Genomic DNA, 25,554 nt, shown 5'->3' on the forward strand with positions numbered 1-25,554 from the left:
TGTGTGTGTGTGTGTGTGTGTGTGTGTGTGTGTGTGTACATGAGCGCACATGCACATGAAAGTAATGAGAACTGGGAGCTACAGGGTGTGGAATCTAAGTATAGAACCTGAATCAGAATTTAACTTCAGCTCAAATCAAGTCCCAAATCTCATATGTGGTCTCAAGTCCTTCACCCCCAGCCTCCACTAATGAGGTTGAATGCTAGGTCTCATAGGAGCCTTGTGAAGACTAAGTGAGATGATTCACAGGAAGTGGTTAATACAATGTTTATATGAATAAAGAATCTTCTCTGATTCTCACCACCCATTTGTCCCCAACCTTGCCCTTCTTTCTGTTATTGACATGGTATATGTGTACATGTGTGCAAAGGATAGAGGCTAACCTTGGGTATCTGTTCTCAGATACTGATCACTTTATTTTTTGAGACAGGGTCTCTGACATGCTTGGAAGTCACAGATTAGGCTGAGTGGCCAGTGAATCCCAAGGGGCAGCTTGACTCTATCTTTCCAGGACTAAGAATACAAGCATGCGTCATAATGGCTGGCTTTTTAAGGTGGGTTATGGGATCAAACATAAGTCTTCATCATTGCACACAGTTATTTAATGCATGAGCTATCTCCCCAGCCTCGCCTCTATAATAAGCACAATCACTAGCTGTCCAGAAAGTGGTAGAATTTTTGACCCATGGTTTACATACAAGGTCTTCAGAATACATAGAAGGAACATCTTTGAAGATGGGGTTTGGGGACACAAGCACACCAACCTTTGAACCCATCTCCTATGTCATCTTACCATCAAGGCACACACTCCTCTCATGTCTCCATGGAAACTGGAAACCTCAGTCACCATCTCATGTCCTTCTTCCATTCACCCAAATCCTAAAGCAGCCTGTTTATCTAGCCATGGCTTACATGCCCAGCCCTAAAGCAGCCTGAGGATCTAGACATGTGTTGCACACCCAGCCCTCTTCCAGGACATAAGCCCTGCTTCACCTTCTCACCATGTCACACTGAGATGACTACAGCAGCCATGTGGACACTTAGGGACAGCCTCCATCACACTCTACCCTCCCTCTCTCCTGCCACCACAAAGACAGTGCTTCAGGGAAGTCACTCCACATCCCTCTATAGCTCACAATCTTGCAGCCACTCACATTACTCAAGGAATAACTGAATTCCTCGGCAGAGGACTCAAGGAGGCCAAGGCTTTCATACCCAGCTGTTTCTGATACAATGCAACCAGCCTGGACTTCAGGACTCCTATACACATTGTCCATTTTATGTTTGTCCTGGATGTTCTTCACGATAGACCCCCTGCCTTGTAGGACTTTTCTTTTCTCTGATTGGAAACCTGGGTTGCTAAGCCTTAAAGCAATGGCTCTCAACCTTCCTAACACTGAGACCCTTTAATACAGTTCCTCAGGTCGCGGTGACCCCCAGCCATAAAATTGTTTCATTATTACTTCATAACTGTAATTCTGCCTCTGTTAGAAATCATGATGTAAATATCTGTTATGACATGTATATGACATGTGACCCCTAAAGAGGTTGCAACCAACAGGTTGAGAACCATTGCTTTAAAGGGAACACTTACTGGGTGAATACATAGTCCATGTTCAAGAGCTCCAGCTTTGTTTGGACCTCTGACTGTATGTCTGCCCTCTTTTACATTTCTAAGCTGCCCCCTCATGCGTTCCTATTCTCCATAGCATGTTCTCGGTCTCCTCCAACTCTGCAAATCCACAGGTCTCACTAATCCTCACTTCAGAGGAAAGCACAGACTGAATTCACGATTCACGGATTCATGTTTTACTTTACCGAGCAAAGATGAATGGTTTGCCACCGGTATTGAAAATACAAAGCTAACAAGGGGCAGAATCTCTTCAAATTCTGAAATTCTGTTACCCTCCTCTAGTAAGACTGTTTAACTTTGTGATTTAATAATACTACTTTTTAAATCTATAAGTGCCACACACACACACACACACACACACACACATATCTAATAAAGAAACTCTAGAAAATAGACAATAGCAGAAAAAAAATTCAAAAATGTATCCTGCTACCCAGACACAAACACCATTTTTGTTCTCATATATAGAAACACATTCTTGCAAAGAAATTGCCTTTTGGACTAGAGAGATGGCTCAGTGGTTAAGAGCACTGACTGCTCTTCTAGAAGTCCTGAGTTCAATTCCCAGCAACCTCATGGTGGCTCACAGCCATCTATAATGGGATCAGATGCCCTCTTCTGGTGTGTCTGAAGATGGTTACAGTGTACTCGTATAAATAAAATAAATCTTTAAAAAAAAAAAAAAGGAAAGAAAGAAATTGCTTTTCTTTAAAAATAAAACCATGCTCACACTAAAGATAGTACTCTTTTATTTTATTTTTTATTATTTTATTTTATTTTGGTTTTGTGAGACAGACTTTCTCTGTATAGCCCTGGTTGTCCTGAAACTCACTCTGTAGACCTGGCTGGCCTTGAACTCAGAGCTCTGCCTGCCTCTGGCTCTGAGTATTGGGACTAAAGCTATGCATCACCATAGATTTCCAAGATCGAATTCTATAGACGCTGCCCTTTCACTTCATAGAACTAAGATTTTATCAGGTCACCATTTTGTTTGTTTGGGGTGTGAGTATGTGTGTGTGTATGTGTGTGTGTGTGTGTGTGTTTTTCTACATATACATTGTATATAGGTATTTATGCATGTTCATATTTACACACGTGTATAATAGCTGTGTAGGAATGAATCTGCCATATAGACAGTGCTTCTTTTAAATTCTTCTCTGCTTTTATTTCTAGTTCAATACTCAAACATTATCTTTAATCATCTCTGTGGCAAGGTATTATGTATGCTTTGTGTGTGTGTGTAGGGGTGTTTCTGGCTTCTGGCTTCAACGTTAATAAATTCCAACTTTACCATCCTGTGTACTCCAAAGTTTCAACCTGCAAACTTTTTGAGCTTTGGTGTTTAATATATCTGGCACCTTCAGGGAGTTGGTACTCTCGTCCAACATACCCTGAATTATAGGGCAAGACATGTTACATGTGTGCCTATATCTACTTCTCTATGTCTTGCTTGACTGACCCAAAGGCCATTGGTCATAGATGGCTTAAACTTTACATCATAAAAGTATCGCATCCCTCATGTTCCCATTCCAATTTCCAAAATTTTTCTGCAATTTTTCAATATTTCTTAATCAAATTAATGAAAAACTTTAAAACTGGCTTCTCTCTTGGATTCATAACTATAAATAATTAACGTAAGTGTCAGCCTGTCCTTTGGTGTCTCCCATTGCATAGAGCCTAAAACAACTCCAGGCAAAACTTGCTGGTCTCCTTTGACTCTGAAAGCACTCCCTCTGTAGTACATCCACATTGCCCACAAAGTACCCATTGGTAATGGCATTGCCAACTTCCACAGCTTCATGTCCTCCATGCTATGCACCCCTCCAATATGGTAACCAACCAGTCAGTGTCCACCACCCCCACCCTCATTGTTCCATGTGAGCTTTTACTCTTTTTTTCCCAGATCCAAGTGTAACCATCTAGTCTGGGATGTCTTTCTAATAGTCTATCTTGGCCTGATCTCTGCCAGATCCCCATGTGGATGCTCTTCAACCTTGGTTTTTCCCTCTGCTACTGTCAAACCACTAGGATAATTTTTCAGTTGTTAATCCCATTAAGCCCTGAACTGGGACCATTTTCATATATCTATGAATTTATGATGGCTCAAATCACATTGCCTGGGAGGAGCCATATGCCATCATATGTGTTTTGAAAGAAGAAACTGACATAATGCACTCTGTTATTTTCTTATTGTTCCCACCTAATATCATTAGTACCAAAATTGTGCATGCATAATTAATTTTATATCTGCATGTAAGTTCATTTCCATTGTGGTATGTTGTAAATATATGATTCTAAGAACTTGATCATCAGTCATAAATCTGAGAAGGCAGAGTATTTCTAAAATACAGATCTTAAAAACAGAGCAGACCTTAAAATTACAGCAGACAATACAACAGAGGTATACAACTTAAAGAGTGCTTCTGACAGAAATCATTTTTCATAAAATAATCCACTCTGGGTATCATGGCAAGTGTGTGGCAAAGGTCTCACAGGAGGTTATGCTACCATCAAGTTCTTCGGAGTATTTCCATTCTGACAGACATGAAGTGTGTGTGCTGCTTTCTAGAGGATGTGTTAGTGTGGAAGTAAGGAAAACCTAGGAATCCCACACTGTTTCCCAGAATCAACCTAACATAGACCCCCTTCAGATGAGAGTCACACTTGATGCTACTAAGTCTACTTAGGATGCTTTCAAGAGTCAAATTTTGCCTACGCAGACTTGCATGATCAGAAAAACAATGATACAAATAAACGGAGAAGTATCATTCACATATAGTTAATTTTGTTGAAGAGAGGAGAAGCAAAGTCCATTTGATTTCCTCTTTGGAGACTAATGTTACTTGCAAACACATCAGAGGGGATATAAAGCCTGGGGCTGTTCATTTGCTATTTGGAGGAAAGCTGTGTCTGCCATCTGTATCTGCAAATACTCACTTACATAAACACACATAGCCGTATAATAAGCTCAGAAAAACAATGCTTAGTGCGAATTGGAAAATCTCATTTTTGTTCCTTACCTGAACCTGAGAAACTGTCTAAAGACCCGTCTGCTGCAGTTGAAGCTATTTCGCTGCTGCTCATTGGCTCTGTTTTAACTACAAAAGTAAACACATATCGTATACTGAATTAGTAGTCATTTATAAAGGTATAGAAAAGAAAATATAACATCCAAAATAATGAGAAAAATCATTTTATAATACAATATTTTCATACTTGGACATAAATCAGATTTTTACACTAGACACTCTTTTGAAAAATTCACATGTCAAATTGCTTCTCTGTAAGAATGTGCATTTTTCTGTTGCCGATTACCTTTTAGATTAGTGGTTCCAAACTTGCTAATGCTGCAACTCTATTTTTAGTAGAGTTTCTCATGCTGCAGTGACCCCAAGTATAAAGTTATTTCATTGCTACTTCATAAATGTAATTTTGCTACTGTTATTGATCATAATGCAAATATCTAATATGCAGAATATTTGGTATGTGCCCCCTGTGAGGACTGAGACATAAAGGCTTAGAAACAATCCTTTAAATGATGAATTAATTTTGCTGTTACAGTATATACTTACTAATTTGCTTATTAGTAAAAATATTACAGTATATATAACATACAATCTGAAATTACTTCTTGGTGTTTATACAGAATCTATTATTTAGCCAAGCAGTAGGAAAGAAAAATTAAAAAGAGTTTGAAGAAGCAGGGAAAAATAAGTGGCCATTTTTAAGCCTCGCAGGTTCTATGGTGATTTTGATCATGTGTGTTCATATGCATCTACTACTACTATACACACACACACATGCGCACACACACATTTCTTTAGATATCTAGTGTAGTGCAGACTCGAAGATTCAACCTTAAGTTACTAAACTCCTATCACCACGACATTTCATATTCATCAATATTTTTTTGCACTATGAAGAGAAATTTCCCATTTCAAAATAATATTGATAGAAGATACTGTGACACATATCTATGAACTTTTTCTCAATTTAGGCTATAGAATGTCCACAAAACCCACTCCCAGTAGTATGACAGGACCCTTGTATACCACTAACAGGATACCACTGACTGCTCCAGAACTTAGCTTAGAACTTAACTTTTCCTCCCTAAGTTTAGAATCCCTTTTTTGGAGAACCATCACTGGACTGCTCCTAGCCTATGTGTGAAGGTGACTTAGTCTCTATTTCAAGTGAACTAATACTCTAAAGTCAACCTGAAACTCTATGTTCCCTGAAGTGAAGGTTCTGACCAGAGAGTATTCGGGGAGAGAGGCTCCTTCTTCAAAGTAGAAACATTCTGGGATGGGAGAAAATGATAGAGAAAAGAGCTCTTCTGTTTCAGGGTGTCACCAATCTCTCCAAAACAGTAGGCAGAGGACTCACCCAGCTCAAGTCCTGGCCCTGGGCATTTTACACACACACACACACACACACACACACACACACACACACACACACAAGTGGTTTTCACATGAAACATTATAAGTAGATGGCAGATAGTAATTAAAAAAAATTCCTTACATGGTTTTTAAACAAAGTTGGAAGAAATACACACACATGCGTACACATGTGCACACATACATGCACACATCCCAAGACTAATGGAACTCATTCTGCCTGATTGTTTTCATGTAGACCACACAACAGTGAGACTCAAATTCTGACTCAAGTTTTCACTTTTCTGCCAGTTGTTTTGGGTTAGAAGTCTTAGTTGATGCTAATGCATGCTGACAGAAGCCTGCCTTTCCCTTCTTCCCAGCATGACACCACCACCTAATGTGCTTACTCTTCATAACCACTGCATTGCCACCACAGCTGTAGGAAAGCCAACAGTAAGTCTAAGGGAGTTTCCTGCACAAGATGTCCAAATTATACTCAATGTTCCTTTAAAGACCTAAAACAAGGCCCTCATCAAATCCTGTGATCACAATTGGTCTAGTCCCCTTTCTAAACAGATCACCAGTGGGAGACCACTCGGAATCATGTCACAGAATTTTCCCTGTCCAATTACATTAGTGCAGAAGAGGCCTGTGATTGAACAGAGAAGAGGGAGGCAGAGCTAAGAGTTGCAGAGACAGAGAGCATCTCAGTTGGAGAAAGGAGAAGGCAAGATGACAATGAATGTGAACCAATGTGACTTTTACCAGTCACAGGTAGTTATGATATCATAAGGTTAGAATAATTGCGATAAAGTTTTTATCATTATTATTGTTGTTATTATTTTTATTATTGGCTCTGAAATTATTGTATTGGCATCCTTTAAATGAGAATTTATTGATACATATATCTGATTGGTTAATTATAAGGTTTAAGAGTTTTGATTTACTTGGTTACTGGAATGTGGAACCGCCAATGGCGGAGAGGGACCACTATCCAGGAATAAGAGAGCCAGACACTATGAGGACTAGCTGAAGAGAGTTACTGGCAGCTGGAGCCTGGGAGCATGGTCTGGTCCTACCGGAGAATTAGCAGGATGAGAGGAGCAGGAGCATGGAGAGTTGGCAGGTTCTCATTTTTTAATATTTCCCATAGCGGAATCAGATACCTTTTGCTAAGCAAAAGGGTAGAATGGGATAAGATGAAAACTGACCATGTAAAATGCCTACTATGGGTTAGCTTTTTTAGGATGTTATCATTGTAAGAAACCCTTAGGTCCTTACAAGGTCTCAGAATCTCCTTAATCAGTTACTACCTTGTTGTCTCTCTCACATGTAAAAACTGAACCTAGAGACTAGGAAGTACTGAAAATTGTGATTTAATTTAGCAAGTTCCTTTATTCTGAGGCCCATGACCAAAGCTCAATGAAACGATAGATAATAAGTAGCACTTTGCAAAAGTTAGAGTTGGGAGAAGGCGGCCCAGGCTCAGTGTCACAGGCTATGGTTTGATTAGAAAGCAGGACTCTGCCAGTTCCCACCCTCGGAGCTTCCAGGCTAGTGAGCTTACTGGATGATCTCAAGTAGAAAGTCCCTGCAAAGATGTCAAGAAAAGATGAACAACTCTTCTACTGCCTTTATTGTTCATCCAAATTGCTTCTACGTCTGCCAAATCTAAAGTCAACGATTCTATAGCTTGAACTATACAATTGATCTGAGAAAGTTTACCTACAACAAAACCCCTTCTATATGTGTTCCCCTGAAATCTACATCTCTCCATGATCATGCTCAAGCAAGTGGCAGCTCTTACTCCCACCAGGACTTCAATTGTTCTTGAAATCCATTAAACTTAGGGAAAAAAGAAAGGGAGGGAAGATGATACTCTCTTTGAGGTCTCAAGATCATTGCCTCTTTGCTGTCATTCAAATACAGCCATCTATACACTAAAAACCAGAGTCCCACTGAATCTAGATTCTAAAAAGGCTCTCTGTTAAAGAGGAGATGATTTCCACAGAAAAACTACCAGGATGTGCATGATTCTATCAGTCCTGTAATAGAATACTTTGATCAACAGGAGCCTAATGATTTATTGTGATGTAAGATATTCTCTGAGGGGCTGAGGAGATGGCTCAGTGGATAAGGAGCTTGCTGTGTAGGCATGAATACCTGAGTTTATATCTCCAGGATAAACTATGCATGGCAGCATGCACTTGTAACATCAATGCTGGAGACAGAGTGGAGACAGGTAGATCCCATGTGCTGGGATTAAAGGCATGCACCACCACTGTCTGGCTATTCTGGCATTTTTAAGGCCAGTTATACACTAGCTGAAGAACTGAAGAGACAAAGATAATATGTGTCCACTTAAGTCTTACTCACTCCACCTTACCTGAATGATCACACAGAGCAATATGCTGCAAAGAAGATAATTGAACATCTCTCTGAAGCTTTGAGTTTTAAATACCATGTGCTGACATTTTATAAAAGGTACTGTACTACGACCTCAGTTTACTGGAAAGTAGTCATTTCTTTTTCTATTATTGACAATCCTATATCTCTTTTTCCCTTTGCTTCCAGTTCTGGCCTGCCATCTGACCCTGGGCAACAGTCTCATAGTTCTTTGAAGTATGCAGAAATTTTATCACGTGACTACACATTCCAGACCTCAGCTATCCTGGGACATTGCTACTTTTCAGATGTTCCACAAACATCCATCTACCAATGCCTTTGAGCATCAGTGTTGGGGTCAGAACATTTAATCAACCTGCTGCTGGGTTTTCTACAGTTTAATTCTTTGGACCTAATCATCTTTTTTACATGATTTTTAAAAATTATTTATGTTACCAAAATATAACACAGATTCACAAAATATTATGAGAAAGATCTGGTACCAAGAAGGAGCTAAAAATATGTTCACAATCATCACTAATAGAAACAGCAAGCAGTATAAATTCTGCTCCGTGGAACACCCATCTCTTTTCTATTGGAAAGAAGAAATACTATGAAGTAAGAACAAATGTAGAGCTGAAAGTCCCAGCTTATTACTAAGAGTACTGCAATCTAGCTTTACACCAAGAATGCAGGCCTAGAATAAGGTACTTAACATTGGGCACCTTGCTTTCCCCCTGTCACTGGGTATTATATACTCAGATGAGGATAAAGAATGACAAAGATTATAATCATTTCAGCAGCACACTGGGTCCAGGGCCAAGCTTTATAATCACCTCCTCTCTTTGTACAGCATCTCTTTAAGCATGAGAAATTAAAATATTTTTCTCCCACTGGTTGAGTTGTAGGCTAGGAAAATATTCTGCCATGGAACCACATCCCTGGCTCCAAAGGCATTTTTGAAGGTACAGAAAACACTGTTAAAATCTATCAGAAGCCCCAGATTAAAGCCAAGCTTATGCTGCCAAAAGAAATGTGAGGATCTAACAGGAAAAAAAAAAATCAATCAGTGGGCCTTCCCTAAGGAATGCCAAATCAAATTAAGTAAGGTTTCTTAGGAATAACCCAAGGATGCAGAACTTAATCATGATTACATTAAGAAAACTAGTGCCTTGGACATCACTGTCGTCAGTGTATGCTTCTTCCGAAGAGGCAGCCCAGCAGGAGAAGGATAGTGTAGGGGGTATCAGTGAGCAGTAATTTCAGAATAAATGTGGAAATTCTACCATTCTTTACAAAGTAAGTAAGGTGACACATGAAAACAAGAACCCCTCTTTTTATACTATAAGTGGAGACTCTTGACTATCAGACCACTGCGACAGGGTGAGATTAGCTGGGACAGCAGTCAGCCAACTAGGCCCTGCCATGTTTATCAACTTCTGGATGAACTTTAAATGTTATGGTCATGAAAACACTTGTCCAAACTAACAGGGCAATCAGAGAAGTGTTCAATCCATAAGTGATAATTCTCCCATATATAAGTTCAGACCTAAATGATAGCTCTGCTTGCTGGACCTATGCCAGCCTGTGCTGTGATGGATTTGCACAGAAAAACACATGGCTGTGGAATGGCATCAGGCTGGATGAGCATCAGTCCTGAATCCTCCACTCTACTCCAGTCCCCCTCCCCAGACAGTATCTAACCTCATCTTCCTGCAGTTCCTTGCTTGGCATAAGCCCAGACACAAAGGGACTTGAGAAACTCACTTTGTCAATCTTCTGCTTCCCGTGCTTCCTTCCTCTCAATTGTGACAAAAACCTCATCACCTCTAAGAAACATCCCATTTTCCTCATTCACTCCCTTCCTCCAGACCCATTCAGAACATGCATCACAACAGCGGTCTTCCCGAATCTCTGTCTGTTCTCCCCTGCCAACCTCAGCAGCCTCACATAGCCAGTGTGGAACCCAGGGCCTGCCATGCCACGTCTCCACTCTATGTGCTGTATGGGCTCCAATTCCCTAATGAAGTTTTACCAAATCTAATCACAGAATGGGCTACTTTGCACTGCCCACTCCAGCCAGCTGCTCTACACAGTGAGCATGAGAGAACAGACACAGTTAACATGCTGGTGGACTCTATTTAAGCAGTCTTTTCTTTTTTTTCAGTTCCTTGTGAAAACCCATCATGGGGCAGTCTCTGTTTTCCATTTCTATCTCCATTGGTCCTTTCCCACATTCCTCAGTCTGTAAGCCACACCTCATTCCCCACCCACATGTCCTCAGCAACTATTTTATAGAGAATCCTGAAGCTGCTTTAAATTGTTCCTCTCCCTGCAACATGTCGGCTGGTTAATTTCAGTTAAAAGCTCCTGTCCTTGGTCAGGGATTGCTTTCTGCACCAGCACCTTATTCCTCCCTGGGTCTCTCTCTTCTAGGCTTCCTTTGAAGCGATACCTCACTGCTTGGCTTCACAGGATCTTCATTCTCACAAAGCAGCTTCGCTTCTACCCAGGGCCATGGGCTGGACTCCCTGAACACATTGTATGCAGGGCTCAGAACCGAACGCAGGGCCTTAAGCTACCTAGTGCTCTGCCCTACCTCTCTCCTCCTTATTCATGAGCTGTCTCCCAACCACAATCCTTTCCAGGCTGTCTTCCTGGGCACTTGCTTTTAAATTGTCAGCATCAACTGCCTTTTCTATGCCACGAATCCTTCTGTTACTTCCTTACAAGGCTTTTCCCAAGTTCCAACATTAAACTTTTCTTGGTTTGACTTTTTTAAGCCTTCTAAATAAACCCTTTTCTGCAACAGTTTTCCTTTAAGTCATTGATTCCCTTTTTCTACTGTATTATCTTTCCTCTCCACCCCCCCTTGCCCCCCATTGCTTGCCTCTGTCTACTCTGGGGTTCCATAATTCTAATTCTTTCCTACCTCACTCCATTTTCTTTCACAATAATTTTTCTTGTCATCCATACCTTTTAAAAATGATTTTTACATAAACAACTCCTCAATCTTCATACATATACACACAACGTTGTCTGGATTAAACCTGACCCACATCCTGACTAAACATACCACCACCTCCCTCAGAAGCCTTCGCTTTTATGTCACAAAGACTGGATGCTTCCCTTCTGGTTGGATTTCTCCTGCCACCTCATTTCTTAGATCCCACTACCATTGAGCATGCCTCAGAGACTGATGTAGAGACACGATCTCCTCTGTATGGTGTTACTTAAGGTTGTGAAACTCCAATTTTGCTATTCCTCCTATCTTTTTATGTCCCCACCACGAGATGAATGATTTTCCTGTACCTTATGTTCCAACCATGATGAAGTGCCCTTCCTCTGACAAGAACCTGAAAAGCCAGGATGTGGCCCACTGGAACACCGATAGAGTGTTAGCCGAGTGTGCATAACACTGGCTTCTGTAACCAAAAATGAAGGTGGGGTAGCATATTGAGTCCACCTGTTCACAGACTCATAAAATACATAGTCCAAATACCTTTCTTCCTGGTTACCTTAGGTAATTTGTTACAGTGACAGAAAGGTGACAAATCAAACCTATAACTTCTACCACTGTCAACTTTTCCATCTACCTTCTAAACCTCATGATCATTCTCCTTCCTAATTACCTTCTGCCTCTTACAAAGGTGGCAAGATTGGAGCAGCAGGTCTACTCACTCAACTGTAGACAATTATATCTTTTAGTGGCCTAGATTTGCACAATAGTTCTGGTACTAAGGTCTTAGATAGATACACCATAGGCATGAATGAAGTTTTTATTCTCTATTTATTATGCATTGACTCTTACAAAGCATACAGTCTTGTCTAATTGTTCTGACTCTGTGTGACACTATAGTCTATAAACCACATGCCCCATGTACCCTTATAAACAGACACTTAAACCACAGTGGCCAGCGCTTTCTCCCAGCTCCAGCTTTGCCAGTCTCTTAACTGTTCTCATTAAATATTGGATAACCTTTCCATGGCTGAATTATATACTTCAAAATCCCCCTGAGTCTTCCTTAAAGAAGACTATGACTATGACTTAAGCATAGTTGTTTCTCCTTGAACTTTAAAGCCTGTGTCTGTGCCTTTTTCATATATATATCCACTTCAACCCCACTTCATATCTCATAGTCTCAACCATCTTGATGTAGGATAAATTTTTTCATAGCAGGAGAAACATTTTTAAATTGTTCTCTTGACACAACTCAGGCCAATGCATGGCTCACAGAACCCAGTAGTTGTAGAAGGAATACATCAAGTCAAGAGGTGCACCCACCTGAAGACATGCTTCACTTAATTTAAACTACTAGACGCACTGCTCAGGCAAATATAAACATCACTGAAATCTAAGAGAGCTTTTATCCACCCTGCATTATTACTCTGGGAACATATATGCAAGTTCTCTCATCAAAGTATCTCATGGACATGACACACAGGCAACACTTGTGCCATTTGAAATCAGGTACAATTTGGGCATTATTATAAAACAAAATATCTTTGGGTGCTTGTTTGTTTAGAGCGTGCCCTTCCTGACTTAGGAAGGAGACAGGGAAATAAATAAATTACCCTAGTTTGGGTAATAATGATGCTGTCGAGATCAAAGAGAGAAAAACACAGCCGAGTAATGGTTCAGATTCAGTGACATCACTTATCCATTCAAAGCTCTTAAACCACAGGCAAAAGTGAAAATGCATGCTTTTGAAAAACCTTTACCAAGTGGTTCAAAAGGAAGCAAATGGCACCAAATAAAGGTGGCAAAAAGTGAGTAAAATTCCACACAATAAATCAAAGTAGAGAATCTTCCTAAATATATATTTTATATGTCTGACTTTAAAAACACATCAATGAATTATATTCATTCACCATGTGATTTTTCTTTACCAAAAAAGCACATACAACTATAAGCTCAATGCTTTGCTTCCAGGTAATTCTCACTTAGAAATGAATGAGGCATCTCTTTGTGTTTGGACTGAGCCTACAACTTGACATCCTCCACGGATTAAAGTCATCTTCTCTGGCTACCAAGAGGGGAGAAAAATATTAACTCTTCCAAAGGAGCACAGCTTGTACAACCTCAAGAATAGAAAGCCATGTTTACCACACTTCACCTTAAGGTGGTACACAATTGGCTCAGGGACTGGGTATTTGCATGTTAGCTGGTAGGCTTCTGGGAAAAGGCTGCATTCTGAGGACTCTGACCAATCAATCAAGACATTAGTCAGTCCATTGATAGTCTTATAACCCTGCAGCATTACCGGGAAGTGGTGGAAGGTAGGAAATGGGGCCTAGATGGGTGAAGAAGGAAACTAGGGGTCTGCTCTGGAGAGACCGTCACCTGGCCCCTTTTACCTGCCTCTGGACCACTGTGATCCGAACTGTGAACTGTGGGGTGCATGCCCATCAGCAATGATGCTCTCTTTCACCTCAGGCTCAGGTAATGCAGCCAGCTGATCACAAAATGAAACCTTTAAAACTAAAAGCCAAAATGCAATCTTCCTCCCTAGCTGCTGGATTCAGCTCCTTGTGTCAGGCATCCCATCATAGTAAGGAAAATAGAAGGAACACACACAATCAAAAGGAAATGGTAGGCAACTTGAAGACCTGTTAGTCACAGAAACAGCAATGACAGTGGCTTGTGAAGAGGCTGAGGATAGTGGCCCTCTTGTTAAAAAAAAAGTAAATGCAGGTTCCCTAGAAAGATCCTTTACAATGCTAATTAGCTCCCCCCCCCCCCCCCCCCCCCCCGCCCCTGCCCGCCCCGTTAGTATTCTTGTCCCGCTGGCTCAAGTTCCCAGCACATCAAACCTTGGATGGATTGAAACCATACTGGAGCTCACAATCCAAACATTCCCTGAATATGGTGCCAGCTTGCTACCCAAAGCTCTCTCACAGTATCGGTCCCTTTCTCAAAATATTCACTGGCTTCTCCTACTGGCCCAGAAGTTCAAATTCCTCAGCCTGGTCCTCCAAGAGCTGGCTCCAGTCGACTCCCCCAACCCTATCTCCTATCAATTCCTTCTGCAGCTCAACCTTTCTCCTCCCTGTCCCTGGAACTATCCTACCTTTGTTCCCAGTGCTCTCTCATTAGCATGCATTCCAGCTCTTCCCCACCTATTCAAATTCTACCCATTCCCTAAGGGCTCAGATTCCACCTCGGCCTTGAAGCTCTGCCAGAACCTAGCAAGCTGAAGAGCTCTTTCTTCTGAACTCTGAGGGCACTCTTGTTTGCACCAGTGGCTCCTAACCTTCCTGAGAATGAAGCCCTTTTTATGACACCAAAATATTTCAGAACCCAAGGATAGTTCTTTCTAATCTCCTGATGGAGAAAGTACAGGGTCACAAGACATGCTGTGAAACTACTGACACAAGCTTCACATTTGAGCAGATATAGCAGATGTACATAGGAAAAGGCTGGCCATGTGACTTGCTAATGGCTCACCAAATACACAAATTTGGCTCTATACACAAAACAGTGTTCTCACCGTCAGCGATCACTCTCCTGCTCTGCATCATGGTCTGAAGGTCTTAGTCTCCAAAAGCTATTTTGGAATATTATTGTCCTTCAGGTTTTTGCCAAAAGTCAGAATTTGTATCTCCCTCAATGAGACCATGAGCTCCTTAAGTCAGGGTCAGCTGATACTCTTAGTTGAACTGTTGAGTTTCTTTGCAATGCTTTGTGCACAGTAAAAACTTTGTTCTCCCCTTCTATCCCCAGTATTGTCTGAAGAAGTTTACAAAAGTTGTAGAAAGGCAAGAGGACCACCAGGTGAATCACCATAACCAACCAATTGGAGTCACTAATTAATATTTTACTGCTGTGCTCAGCTGACTGAGCTAGGAGTCTGCCTAGCTTTCCTATATCTGTCCTCAAAAAGAAGAGGAAGAAGAAGGAGGAGGAGGAGGAAGAGAAATAATAATCTCGTTCATCTATCCTCAAATAAGTTGTGTATGTCAACGATTTCTTCTAAACAGTTCATCATTCACATTGTTAACATGCATGTTTGTTTATGGCTCCTTCTTTTTTCAGTAGAATTATCCAGACTGAAAGGTCCAGGTTTTAAATGTGCCCTTCAATGATTTCCAACAGACACCATCCTTTAGAAACCAAAGAGCAAGCTAAATATTCCCTTTAGCTTGCTATAAGGGAAATATAACACAGTGGTAAAACAAGAAAAAGCCCCATGCTAAGAATTTAGCATGTAATACAGCAGACTCCATTTCTGACATAAGCAATGTCTTGTGTAGCTTTTAGAATGGAGAAGTAATAATTCATTACATAGTTGTTATGTGTTAAGCACCTCTTGTGTGGTCAGTATGTACTGAGCACTTTATAAGCCAGCCATAGCTCCTCTACTCCCCCATGGCAAGCATAAAGAGCATGTATTAGACTTGTGTCCTTTCAAAGATGTGAAAATTGCAGCCTAAAAATATTCAGTAATAGCCTGAGAGATCACATGGCTGGTTTCTCACTGTTGCAGTTAATTTCTCTTCTATAAACCCGCTGAAGAGTGTAAAGTTTCTCGAGCAGAGCCTTCTCATCCTGGACTGCTCCTCTCTATAGCTAGAGATAACCCGAAGGTGGCACTGAACAGGCTAGTCTGGGAACACCAGGGCACCGAGGAGAAGTGTATCAGTGTATGTTGCAAATTAGCAGATGGTAAAATCAACCAGTGTTTGAAGATTGGAAGCAGATGATCTGGCTCAGACTCAGAACCTCAATCATATCAATATGGAAGGATGGTTTATTTGCCCAAAATGCAATCAAACCACCAAATGATTAGTACCCCTTTCCTGTCTCTTACTAAGCCCCAGGAGCTCCCAGAGAGTCCCCTTACTCACACTCAAGATTAAATGACTGAGTGCTATTAAGTACATCAAGTACTCTGAGTGAGTACCTGCAAAAGCTGTTCAGCGATACCAGAAACCCAGAGTAGAAACAGACTCTCATCCCTCCTATGGAGGCCCTGCTGTACCAATTCCAAAGGACAGGCTTCTTTAAAACACAAGAGCCATCATTATTTCATAGCAGCTACTAATGTTTTGAACACATAGCAGATGCCAGTAATCGTTCTCTTAATTAGTCTGTCAAGAGTAAATGGGTAATTCCCATTGCACAGCAAGGGTTTAAGAGTCTATCCAATGAACAGAAGCACTTTCTTAGAGTCAGAATGTGTTCAGTCTGCTGACTGAGGCTCTCTCTGTAGGTACCATTATCATCTTGATTACACAGGTCTGAATCAAAGGCCAGGAGCTTGCTGGAGACTGACTGCCCTGTGAGCCTCTCCAGCCTGCTCTACTGCTCTTAAGACCCACCTTTGTTACATGGACATAAATCGCTGAACTGACTCTGAGCCCCAACTAGTCAGCCTGTGAAAGAGACACTCTCAAATCAGGTTGCCACTTTCCTTCACTTTTCAGTATGGCTCTTGTCTCAGCCCCATCTTAAGGCAAATATGAAATTGGTGCTGAGCTGATATATGTAAACAAGTAGCATGGCTTTGGTAATTTAACCTGTCCTTTCTCACTACCCACCCTACAGCACTGCATTGGTTAAGACACAAACTCAGTCACAACACTTCTATTTACCTGCCCAAGTTTTGAGCCTGGTATGCAGAACTAGAATCACTTGTCCGGGTTTACACTTTGGCCTCATTTCTCTGCACGCTGTGTTGTGTACTTAACACACAACACACACACACTTTACACTGACTAAAGTGTGATGTTTTATTACTCCTTCAATTGTTCCCTTCCTTAAAATTTTTGCTTCCAATTACTTTTGCCATATTTTAAAGATGCTTAGCCCATGTTTACTAACAACAACCTTGCATATCATTATGCCACTTGATTTTACCACATTATGTAGGAGTGGTTTTATCATTACTAAATTTCAAAATCCAATAGTTCTACTTGTAAAACAGTAAGTTATTATGGGTCAAGTGTAGATTGGCTACTGTATTATGGGTCAAGTGTAGATTGGCTACTGTAGCTCACATCAAAGGCTGGCGATGATGTTCACTGTGGCTGTTCGCTGGATGGACCAACTAATGATGTCCTCAAGAACTGATCCATGAAGATGAGTACTTTCCAAAATGAAGCTTTAACTAGTTCCCTGAATAGTTAATGTGTTATAAGTAATATGAATGGATGCCCTGCTCCTTTCATGACTCATTTACATGATTTACTTAGTAGCATGGGAATTCATTCAACAAATGCCTATTCCAGAGCTGCCAGATATAGGGCACCATGACAGTGAACAAGTCTGTCCTGCCTTCAAGGAACTCAGGGCTCTGCCAGCAAAATAATAGTGTATGTGGATACTGTAAACCTTGCATCTCGGCCATAATATTAGATAAGCAGATATAAAAAGTCTTCAAGCAGGTAAAGAACTTCAGCAGGCATGAAGTTTGTCATCTAGGAACTGTGTGAATCTCATGTTTCAGAGAAAAGGAATGTAAGGTCTGAGGCAATCCCAGCATGCTTATGTGTCTCCTCTCCAACACAGTCCATTCTCTCTTTGTAAAGCTGGTATCTACCCACCACTGAGTAGAATTGGAAGAGAGATATCCTCTATCCCTTTATGCTGCTCATCACCGAGGCATCCTGGCAAGGTCTAAGAAATCAGGAATCATTTAAAACAGGCATGGACTTGCCTAAACGTTCATGTCTTCCTTGAAGGAACCAGAGGTTTCTCCTAGAAGGCAAGATGTTTTGGGACAAGTACACCTTTGCTTATTCAGAAGAACCAGGGTAGAGATGTCATGGAGCACTTCTTCTCTATTAGCAACCAAAAAATTGAACACACTCTGAATCTAGTCACTAATTACCAAGCAGCCAAGGTACCTGGAAACCCTGGGCCAACTTCAGCAGCAACCATGGGAATTCCTGGGTTTACTGCAAGTATTACAATAGGGCTAGTTTATTAACAGGTGACAGGAGAAAACAGACTGTCCCCCAACTGGTCCACATGTGCTACCTGTTTAATCCTCTCTACTTTCTGTCTTCCAAGAATGCATAGCTTCTAGCTGTCCATGGCTGGTTCTCAAAGCCAGAAGAAACGGGACCATCCACATCATGACCCTCTGAAAAATATTTCCTGAAGTAGAAAGTATTTACTCTGAGCAGTAGCAAAAACGTTTTTTGAATTTCACAAATGTGCATATAATGATGGCTATTGTAATGAAAAGCAGAAATGATTCTCCTTTTTCCTTTTCATCTCAAAGAAGCTTAAAGCAAGCAGGGGCTGGCTGACAGAATTATAATTAAGTCAAAAGCTTTGAAAACTAGTTAGAGACAGCTCCCCCAAAGTTAAGCAATTGAAGCAATATGCGGGGCATGTGTGGACACAGAAGAAATCGCCCACACAATCTCACACACAAGATCGCAGGCATAACTAGCCTAGGCAGTCACCATATCGTGAAGACCTCTTTCTATCAAGGTCACTGCCCTCAGTTTGTGTGCAGTCTGCATGCACTGCTCAGTGGCATTCTCCATGTTGAGGGTACTAGCATGGTTTGCAGCTCAGACACTAAGCTAGATGAGGAAGAGCATACATTCCAAAACCCTGGGCTTTGGATTCTGCCCACAGCTCTTCAGACACCAGTGCAGATTCCAGTGGTACCCATGAAACTTGGTCTTTAACTTTTACAGCTTTCTTTGTAAAACAGGAATCATACCATAGAAGTGGCTATTATTTACATATGGCCTAGCAGTTAATATTAATAGACACAGTAAATTCTTGCTCACTAAGTTCCAATTATGCCACAAGGTTTGCATTACATGCTCATGGCAAGCCTAAAGTGAGAGCTGTTGCTTTCCTCGTTGCTCTGATGAGAACAGAGTCACATGGTAGCTCCTCTGCCCCACTTTCTGCACCATGCAGCTGGGGTTCAAACCTCCCTTCTTAACCTTCCTCCTGGCCATTTTCAGGAAGTTTCTGAAGATTTAATAAAGCAAAATGTGGCAAACAGTCAGTGTAATGACCAACAAATTATTCTTAAACAGCTGTTGGCATTATTAACAGACATGTGAGAATTATTGCCATGTATATAAAACATAGCAAATATTAAATTCTGACTAATAATTTTATTCCTTCATAGGTTTTGCTTTAGAGTAATTTCTAAGAAGCCAATTTTGTGGCCACAGTCAAAATCCTAAAAATGTTATTTAGGAATGCCTTTCCTCATAGTGTCCCTTAATCTCCCAGAAACTGAATTATGTGTAGAACATAAACAGGAGTAATATTAGATTAACATGTTTCTATTGACATCAGAATATTCAACCACAGATACACAAATATTGTCAGTAAAAAGCAGCAGCAGACCCTAACTGCACACATTCACTTCGTTGGGAGACTTCCTGTAAACAAGATTGAGTAAAGATACTCTCGTCAGCCAGAACTGTATTTTACTGAAATATGTAGGGAAGAAAATTAGTTCAAATAATTTGCTAGTGTTCTAAACTTTGTAGAAATTACTTTGTAGAAGTCGCTTTAAAATAGATTCTGGTAACAAAGATGTGGACAATTGTATCAACCTACCACCCTAAAATATGCAAAACACAATTGAAAAAGTTTTAAGTTCGGGCAATTTAGCCACCTAATTCAAGACCACAATCTTGGAAATCTGATACACCAATTCAAAGTTACTATATGAATTATTGTAGGAATTCCTGCAATGGATGGGAGAGAATTCCCACTACATCAGCTTTTACATCCTTTGAAAACTGCACATTTCAGGTCTGAGCTTTGCTCCGCCTCCCCCTACCCGCTTAGCCTTTTCCCAGCCCCCATACAACCAAAAACAAACACTCACATTGGCAGGATAGAGCTCATCAATCTCAAACTCCTGCAAATCGAAGACAATCAGAAAAAACAAAGATGTTTAAAAAACTGCTTTGCAAAAAAACAAAACAAACAAACAAACAAAAAAAAAACCCAACAGCTTTGCAAACAAGGCTCTAATTAGGTGTGTAAATAAATTCCTTTACTGCTAACTTCACTCACAAGGAAAGTAGTTTGCAAAGACTCCTCACATCAGGAATATCATCACAAGGCTTTGCATACTGCAAGCCTACGTACCCACGCACCAGAAAGGAAAGCCTCCCTTTCTTTCACACGGGACACTCTGCTATTCAGCTGACTTTATCCCAACCAAAGCTGATTTCTTTAAAGTTCTATACTCAGAACAACAACAGACAAGTCATGCAAACTCAGCCAGAGCCAACTGTAAACTACACAGAGTGTTGGCTGGTCCTTTGATTAATTTTGATTGAGCTGGGACTATTTTAATATTGCACTTAATATCTATCATGGTGTGTGTGTGGGGGGGGTGCGCACGTGCACACACTACACGAAAGCATACTGAGAAGTGAGTATTTGATAAGAAATATCTTTCCCATTATACCTTAGAAGACATTCAGAAGATTAGGGGAGAAGGTTCAGGATCACAGTGCTTTTGACCCTTCCCTCGTATCTCTGGCATTAACCTGGTCAACAGTAACTTACTGTTCATTGACTCCCTTGGCAACCTATGTCTTTCCACAGAGCATTCCCATTGTCAGTCAAGCAAGCATCCTCTGATGCTTACCACTAGGTAACTACCATTACCTACTTGTGTTCTACATCTCAAAGGTTTAGAAGCTGGGTAACACCAGCTGTGAGTTGCAACAAGAAGCAGAGATGTTGGCATTAAAAAAAAAATGCAAGGAGTTTTCAAACACACAACAATCAATTGTTATAACTCAAAAACACTGTGTTTGAAAACTAAAAAGCACAGCTCTTGAGCCTGGAGTTTTGGTGTTTCTGTCCTTACCCTTGATGTGAACCATGAAAACAGGCCAGCGCTGGCCTATGAGTATAGAACCTCCAAGCACTGAGTCCTAGAATTTGTCAGCCGCCTTCAGAAGAAACGTAATATTCTTTGCTTCTCCATTTTATTTCCTTCCTGTTTGTTCTTAGGATGAAGCTATGGTTATGCATAGAGGAGATTTTCTGTTTTCTTAGCCTCATGATATGGACACGGGATGGCAGGAAGTTTAGAAATTGCCTCTGAGTTAGAGAAGACAGCCCACGTACATTCAGCCAAAGCCAGCTGTAGACAAAATAGACGTTCTGCTGATCATTAAATTAATTTCAATTGAACTGATACTATTTTCATTGGGCTTCTGGGAAGTCATTTAAATACCTGTTGTGGGGTGTGTGTGTGTGTGTGTGTGTGTGTGTAGTGTTTATACATATATAACACATATGTTTGGGGAGGTGTGGTGTGTATGGGGTATATGTGGGGTGTTCGTGTGTGTGTGTGTGTGTGTGTGTGTGTGTGTATGTGTGTGTATACAGAGAACTGAAGTATTTACTATGGACTGATGGGACATGTTATTTTAATGACTAGTTTGGTTTTTTAATAATTTATTTACCTTTATGTGCATTGTATTGAGTTAAAGACAGTTGTGAGCGTCTGGTTGGGTGTTAGGCGTTGACCCATGGTGCTCAGAAGTACAGGCAGTGCTCCTAACCACCTAGCCATCTCTCCAGCCCCTTCGTGGCTAGTTGTAATGAATTTCTTTCTTTCCTTCCTGGTCCTCTAATTCACCGATAAATATTTTAGATTTCAAGCTAAATCATATCCCAAAGAAGGAATAGGAAAATCTTTATTGACTATATCCTAGGGTAGCTTGCCAGATATTAATAAATTTACTAATTTTAAGCCCAGTTCCTATGATGGTGGCTGAGAGACATGAAACAAGACTAGGATGGAACAGAAAAAGGAGTGTGATAAGTTGATTCACAAACTTAAAAATCTAGAATGTTGTGATATGTCTAACAGAACATAAGTAAAACTCACATCCATATCTTAAGCTGTATGCTAAGAAAATGCTCTAAAATTTCCAGTAAAGTGACAAAAACCTTCCTTTACTGCACTGGATAATTTACAGTGAGAGCTTCTATTTCTGCTCCTGATCCTACTGCATCCCAGCATCTCTTTGCCTCTGTCAGCACACTAGTGAAGAAAACCTGAAAGTGGGGTTCAGTGAATAGATATGCACTCTTTTGAAACTGGGCCGTGAAAGTTCATTTCCAAGACTTAACACAGTGGAGATTTCTTGGTGTTTTTGATTCATTGAGACAGGATCTCCTACAGCTCACGCTGGCTTCAAACTCACTTCCATGGTTGAAGCTCACTTTGAACTGCTGATTGACCCTCCTGTCTCCAGCTTTCTAGTGCTGGGCTTACAGTTCATCCTCAGAGTCTGCACGATTAACTTCGTTGTTGTTGTTTGCTTTGTTTTACTATAAAAAAAATTACTTCTAAGAACCAGGGGCAGTGGTGTAGGCCTTTAATTGCAGCACTAGAGAGGCAAAGAGACAGATGGAGATTCTCGATTCCAAGGCCAACCTGTTCTATAGTGAATTTCAGGACAGGCAGAGCTACATAGTAAAACTATGTAGCAAAAAAATCAAAAAAGAAAACTGAACGAATGAATGAATAACAGAAGGCAGGGAGGGAAGGAAAAGAACTTAGTTCTAAATATCTTTTAGAATGAATGTTGCAAAAGCAATCATAAAAATGATCTCAAATATTTCATTATTCCAAGCTAATTTTAATTATGCAGAAATATTACAAAATTGAATATATTCATGAACATGGATGGGATATCAAGGTATGAAACATAAATATTTAGAAATATGTTGGTGCTCCATATTTTCTTTAAAATCAAACCACATCTCTTTCCCACAAACATCCAAGGCAGTGCCTCACAGATACACGTACTCAGCTTAAATAGAAGCCGGCTTGTCAGTGACACATTGAAAAGATGAGAATTTCTTGCTGCTATTTCCCAATATTGTATAGAAGAGTTATTTTTGTATTTTTAATTTCCTCCCCATAGTAAATCTTATGAATCAAAGTAGTTTAGCAGGCTTAGTCCTCCTTGCTTACGAGGCTGTCTTTTTTTTTTTTTTTTTTTTACACAACTGTGACAGGTTTGTACCTATGGCCTCTTCCTGGCTGCACAGCAAGCACCCTGACAATTCACAGGGTCTATCTGAGGCAGATCCAGCAGTGGGTGGCTTGTTTGTGCCCTAAGGCTTTTAAATCTGAAGATAGATTTAAGCAAGAGAGGAAGTAGAACCAATCGACTGCTTTCACTGTACAAATTCTATACCCTGCTACTTATATATTAAAACTGTTTCTGTGTAAATTTCATTTGACGACTGAGATGGAAGGAAAGGTGCTTTCTCCAGAGAAAGCTGGGTTGCTAACTCAGCACAAAGCTTCTTCTTTCACAACAGCTATTCTCCATAAACTCTGGGCAGGAACATACTCACTTGTCAAGAAAGCCAGCAAACAGTTGTAGATAAAAGTAATTACTATTGGCATAAAAATAAGACATAACTGAAAACTCAGAAATAAATGATTTCTGTGTTTTGTTATGAATTTCTTAGCTTTTCACATTTTAAAGGGCTTTCCCCAATACACACTCAAATATTGCACCCAAACGATAATATTTACATTATTTACAAAATGATTCATAAATTAATTATGCTTATGTTTTTTAAAACCTGAGCAAAAATATCATGTCAATTGGGGAACTGATATGTAAGGGCTTGTCTATAAATCAAATCCTAACACAGATGACCCATTAAACTTCTAATAAATCTTACTTAATGAATCTGTCACAATCCTGAGGCTTACTAACAAATATATGAGCACCAATATCAGTGAAGACTTTTTCCACAGGCTCCAGCTGAAATTAATGTAACCCAATGGGGTTACATTAATGTATCCTCCTATACATCTGAGTTATAAAAATATACATTAATGTATCCTCCTATACATCTGAGTTATAAAAATATACATATCACCTAAGTGGCTGTGCATAACAGAGTAATGTGTACACATCAACCTTCTGTATTTTGAATGAAATATGTATGGATTGAAGAAGATGTGTCTATTTATATACAATTTACATGAACATTCCTATGTACTAATTATGTTAAAATAATTATAACACTATGTTTAAAGTATTCTACTCAATCTCCAAGAAAGTGAATACATGTTATGCCTACTTGCCAAATAGGCTTGTGTACTTCATAGGTATTAAGTTTTAGTTTTTCTTGTTTATACTACAGTGGCCAAAGCCACAGGCATACTAGACACAAAAACTGTTTCCCTAATTTAAGAAGTAATCCAGTTCAGTGTTGACATTTAAAAGAATTTTGGTTGTATTTGCTAACAAAACAGAAAATAAAATGAAACAATTCCAAATTTTCAATAGTCACTATAGCAAAATGATGTAAAGTAATACCATGCTTGGGATATGCAGATCAACAGAAGAAACATATTCAAATTTAAAAGTATTATGTGTATATACATTGTATATATTTTAATACATATGCTTATATGTGTCTTAAAATAACACCAGTCGATGGAATGTGATAATCTAGTAATATTGGAGTCCCAATTAGAGGAGAACACGGATTAAGTCAAATCACTTAGAAGCGAAGGGAATGTCTGATGAATATGAGGGCTGGGCTCACAGGCAGAAAGAGAGCAGACACTGAGAAAGAGACAGGGCAGAGCAAGAAGAGACGGACTCACCTTCGGTGCCATTGGGAGTCATGGAAGTACTATTTCTATGAGAGCTATCGAGTTTGGGACCACTGGGGGATTCGCTATTACCACTCAGTCGGCTATGCGGGCTGGTTAGATCCTGCATTTCCATAGACCTAAAGACAAGAAGCTTTCTGTTTGACAGATGTACCAAATTCATAACACCACTACTTAATGTGCTAACGACTTGACACCTCCTTTGAAACGCACGCACACAAAAACCCCATTGTGTCTATTTTCTTAGACTGGTAATAGTTCACCTTGCATCTGACTCCAGCCCTTTTCGTCACGTGTGTTACTAAAAGGTGTCTCTCAGCCTGTGTAGCCAAAGTTTAACATGCAGTTTTTTAAGTCTTTCCCTCCTCTTGTATAATGATAGTCAGAAGCTAATGTCAGACAATGGCATCGATTTTAGCATTCAGAGGAAAACATGAAGTCATATTTATATTAAAACAAAACCCCAAGCATGACTTTCCTAAGAGAAAAGGCAAACATGTGAGCACATGGAACAGAAATAAATCACAATCTGTACACT

General features: G+C 40.2%; 1 protein-coding gene across 3 annotated transcripts in view; it reads right to left on the bottom strand.

Moving 5' to 3' along the window:
• Positions 1-25,554, bottom strand: part of Eya1 (EYA transcriptional coactivator and phosphatase 1) — a 142,222-nt gene that overhangs the window by 109,796 nt on the left and 6,872 nt on the right. For 2 of the 3 annotated variants that reach the window (XM_021155483.1, XM_029483170.1), the window contains exons 3-4: positions 25,008-25,135; positions 4,654-4,731 (exon numbers count right to left, since the gene is read on the bottom strand). In XM_021155483.1, the coding sequence (XP_021011142.1) occupies positions 4,654-4,731; positions 25,008-25,131 (202 nt within the window). In that variant the 5' untranslated portion in view covers positions 25,132-25,135. The remainder of the gene's footprint in view (positions 1-4,653; positions 4,732-25,007; positions 25,136-25,554) is intronic. The other variant, XM_021155505.1, reaches the window with a different exon arrangement.

This window comes from Mus caroli, chromosome 1 (assembly GCF_900094665.2).
Source record: "Mus caroli chromosome 1, CAROLI_EIJ_v1.1, whole genome shotgun sequence".
NCBI classification, from domain to species: domain Eukaryota; kingdom Metazoa; phylum Chordata; class Mammalia; order Rodentia; family Muridae; genus Mus; species Mus caroli.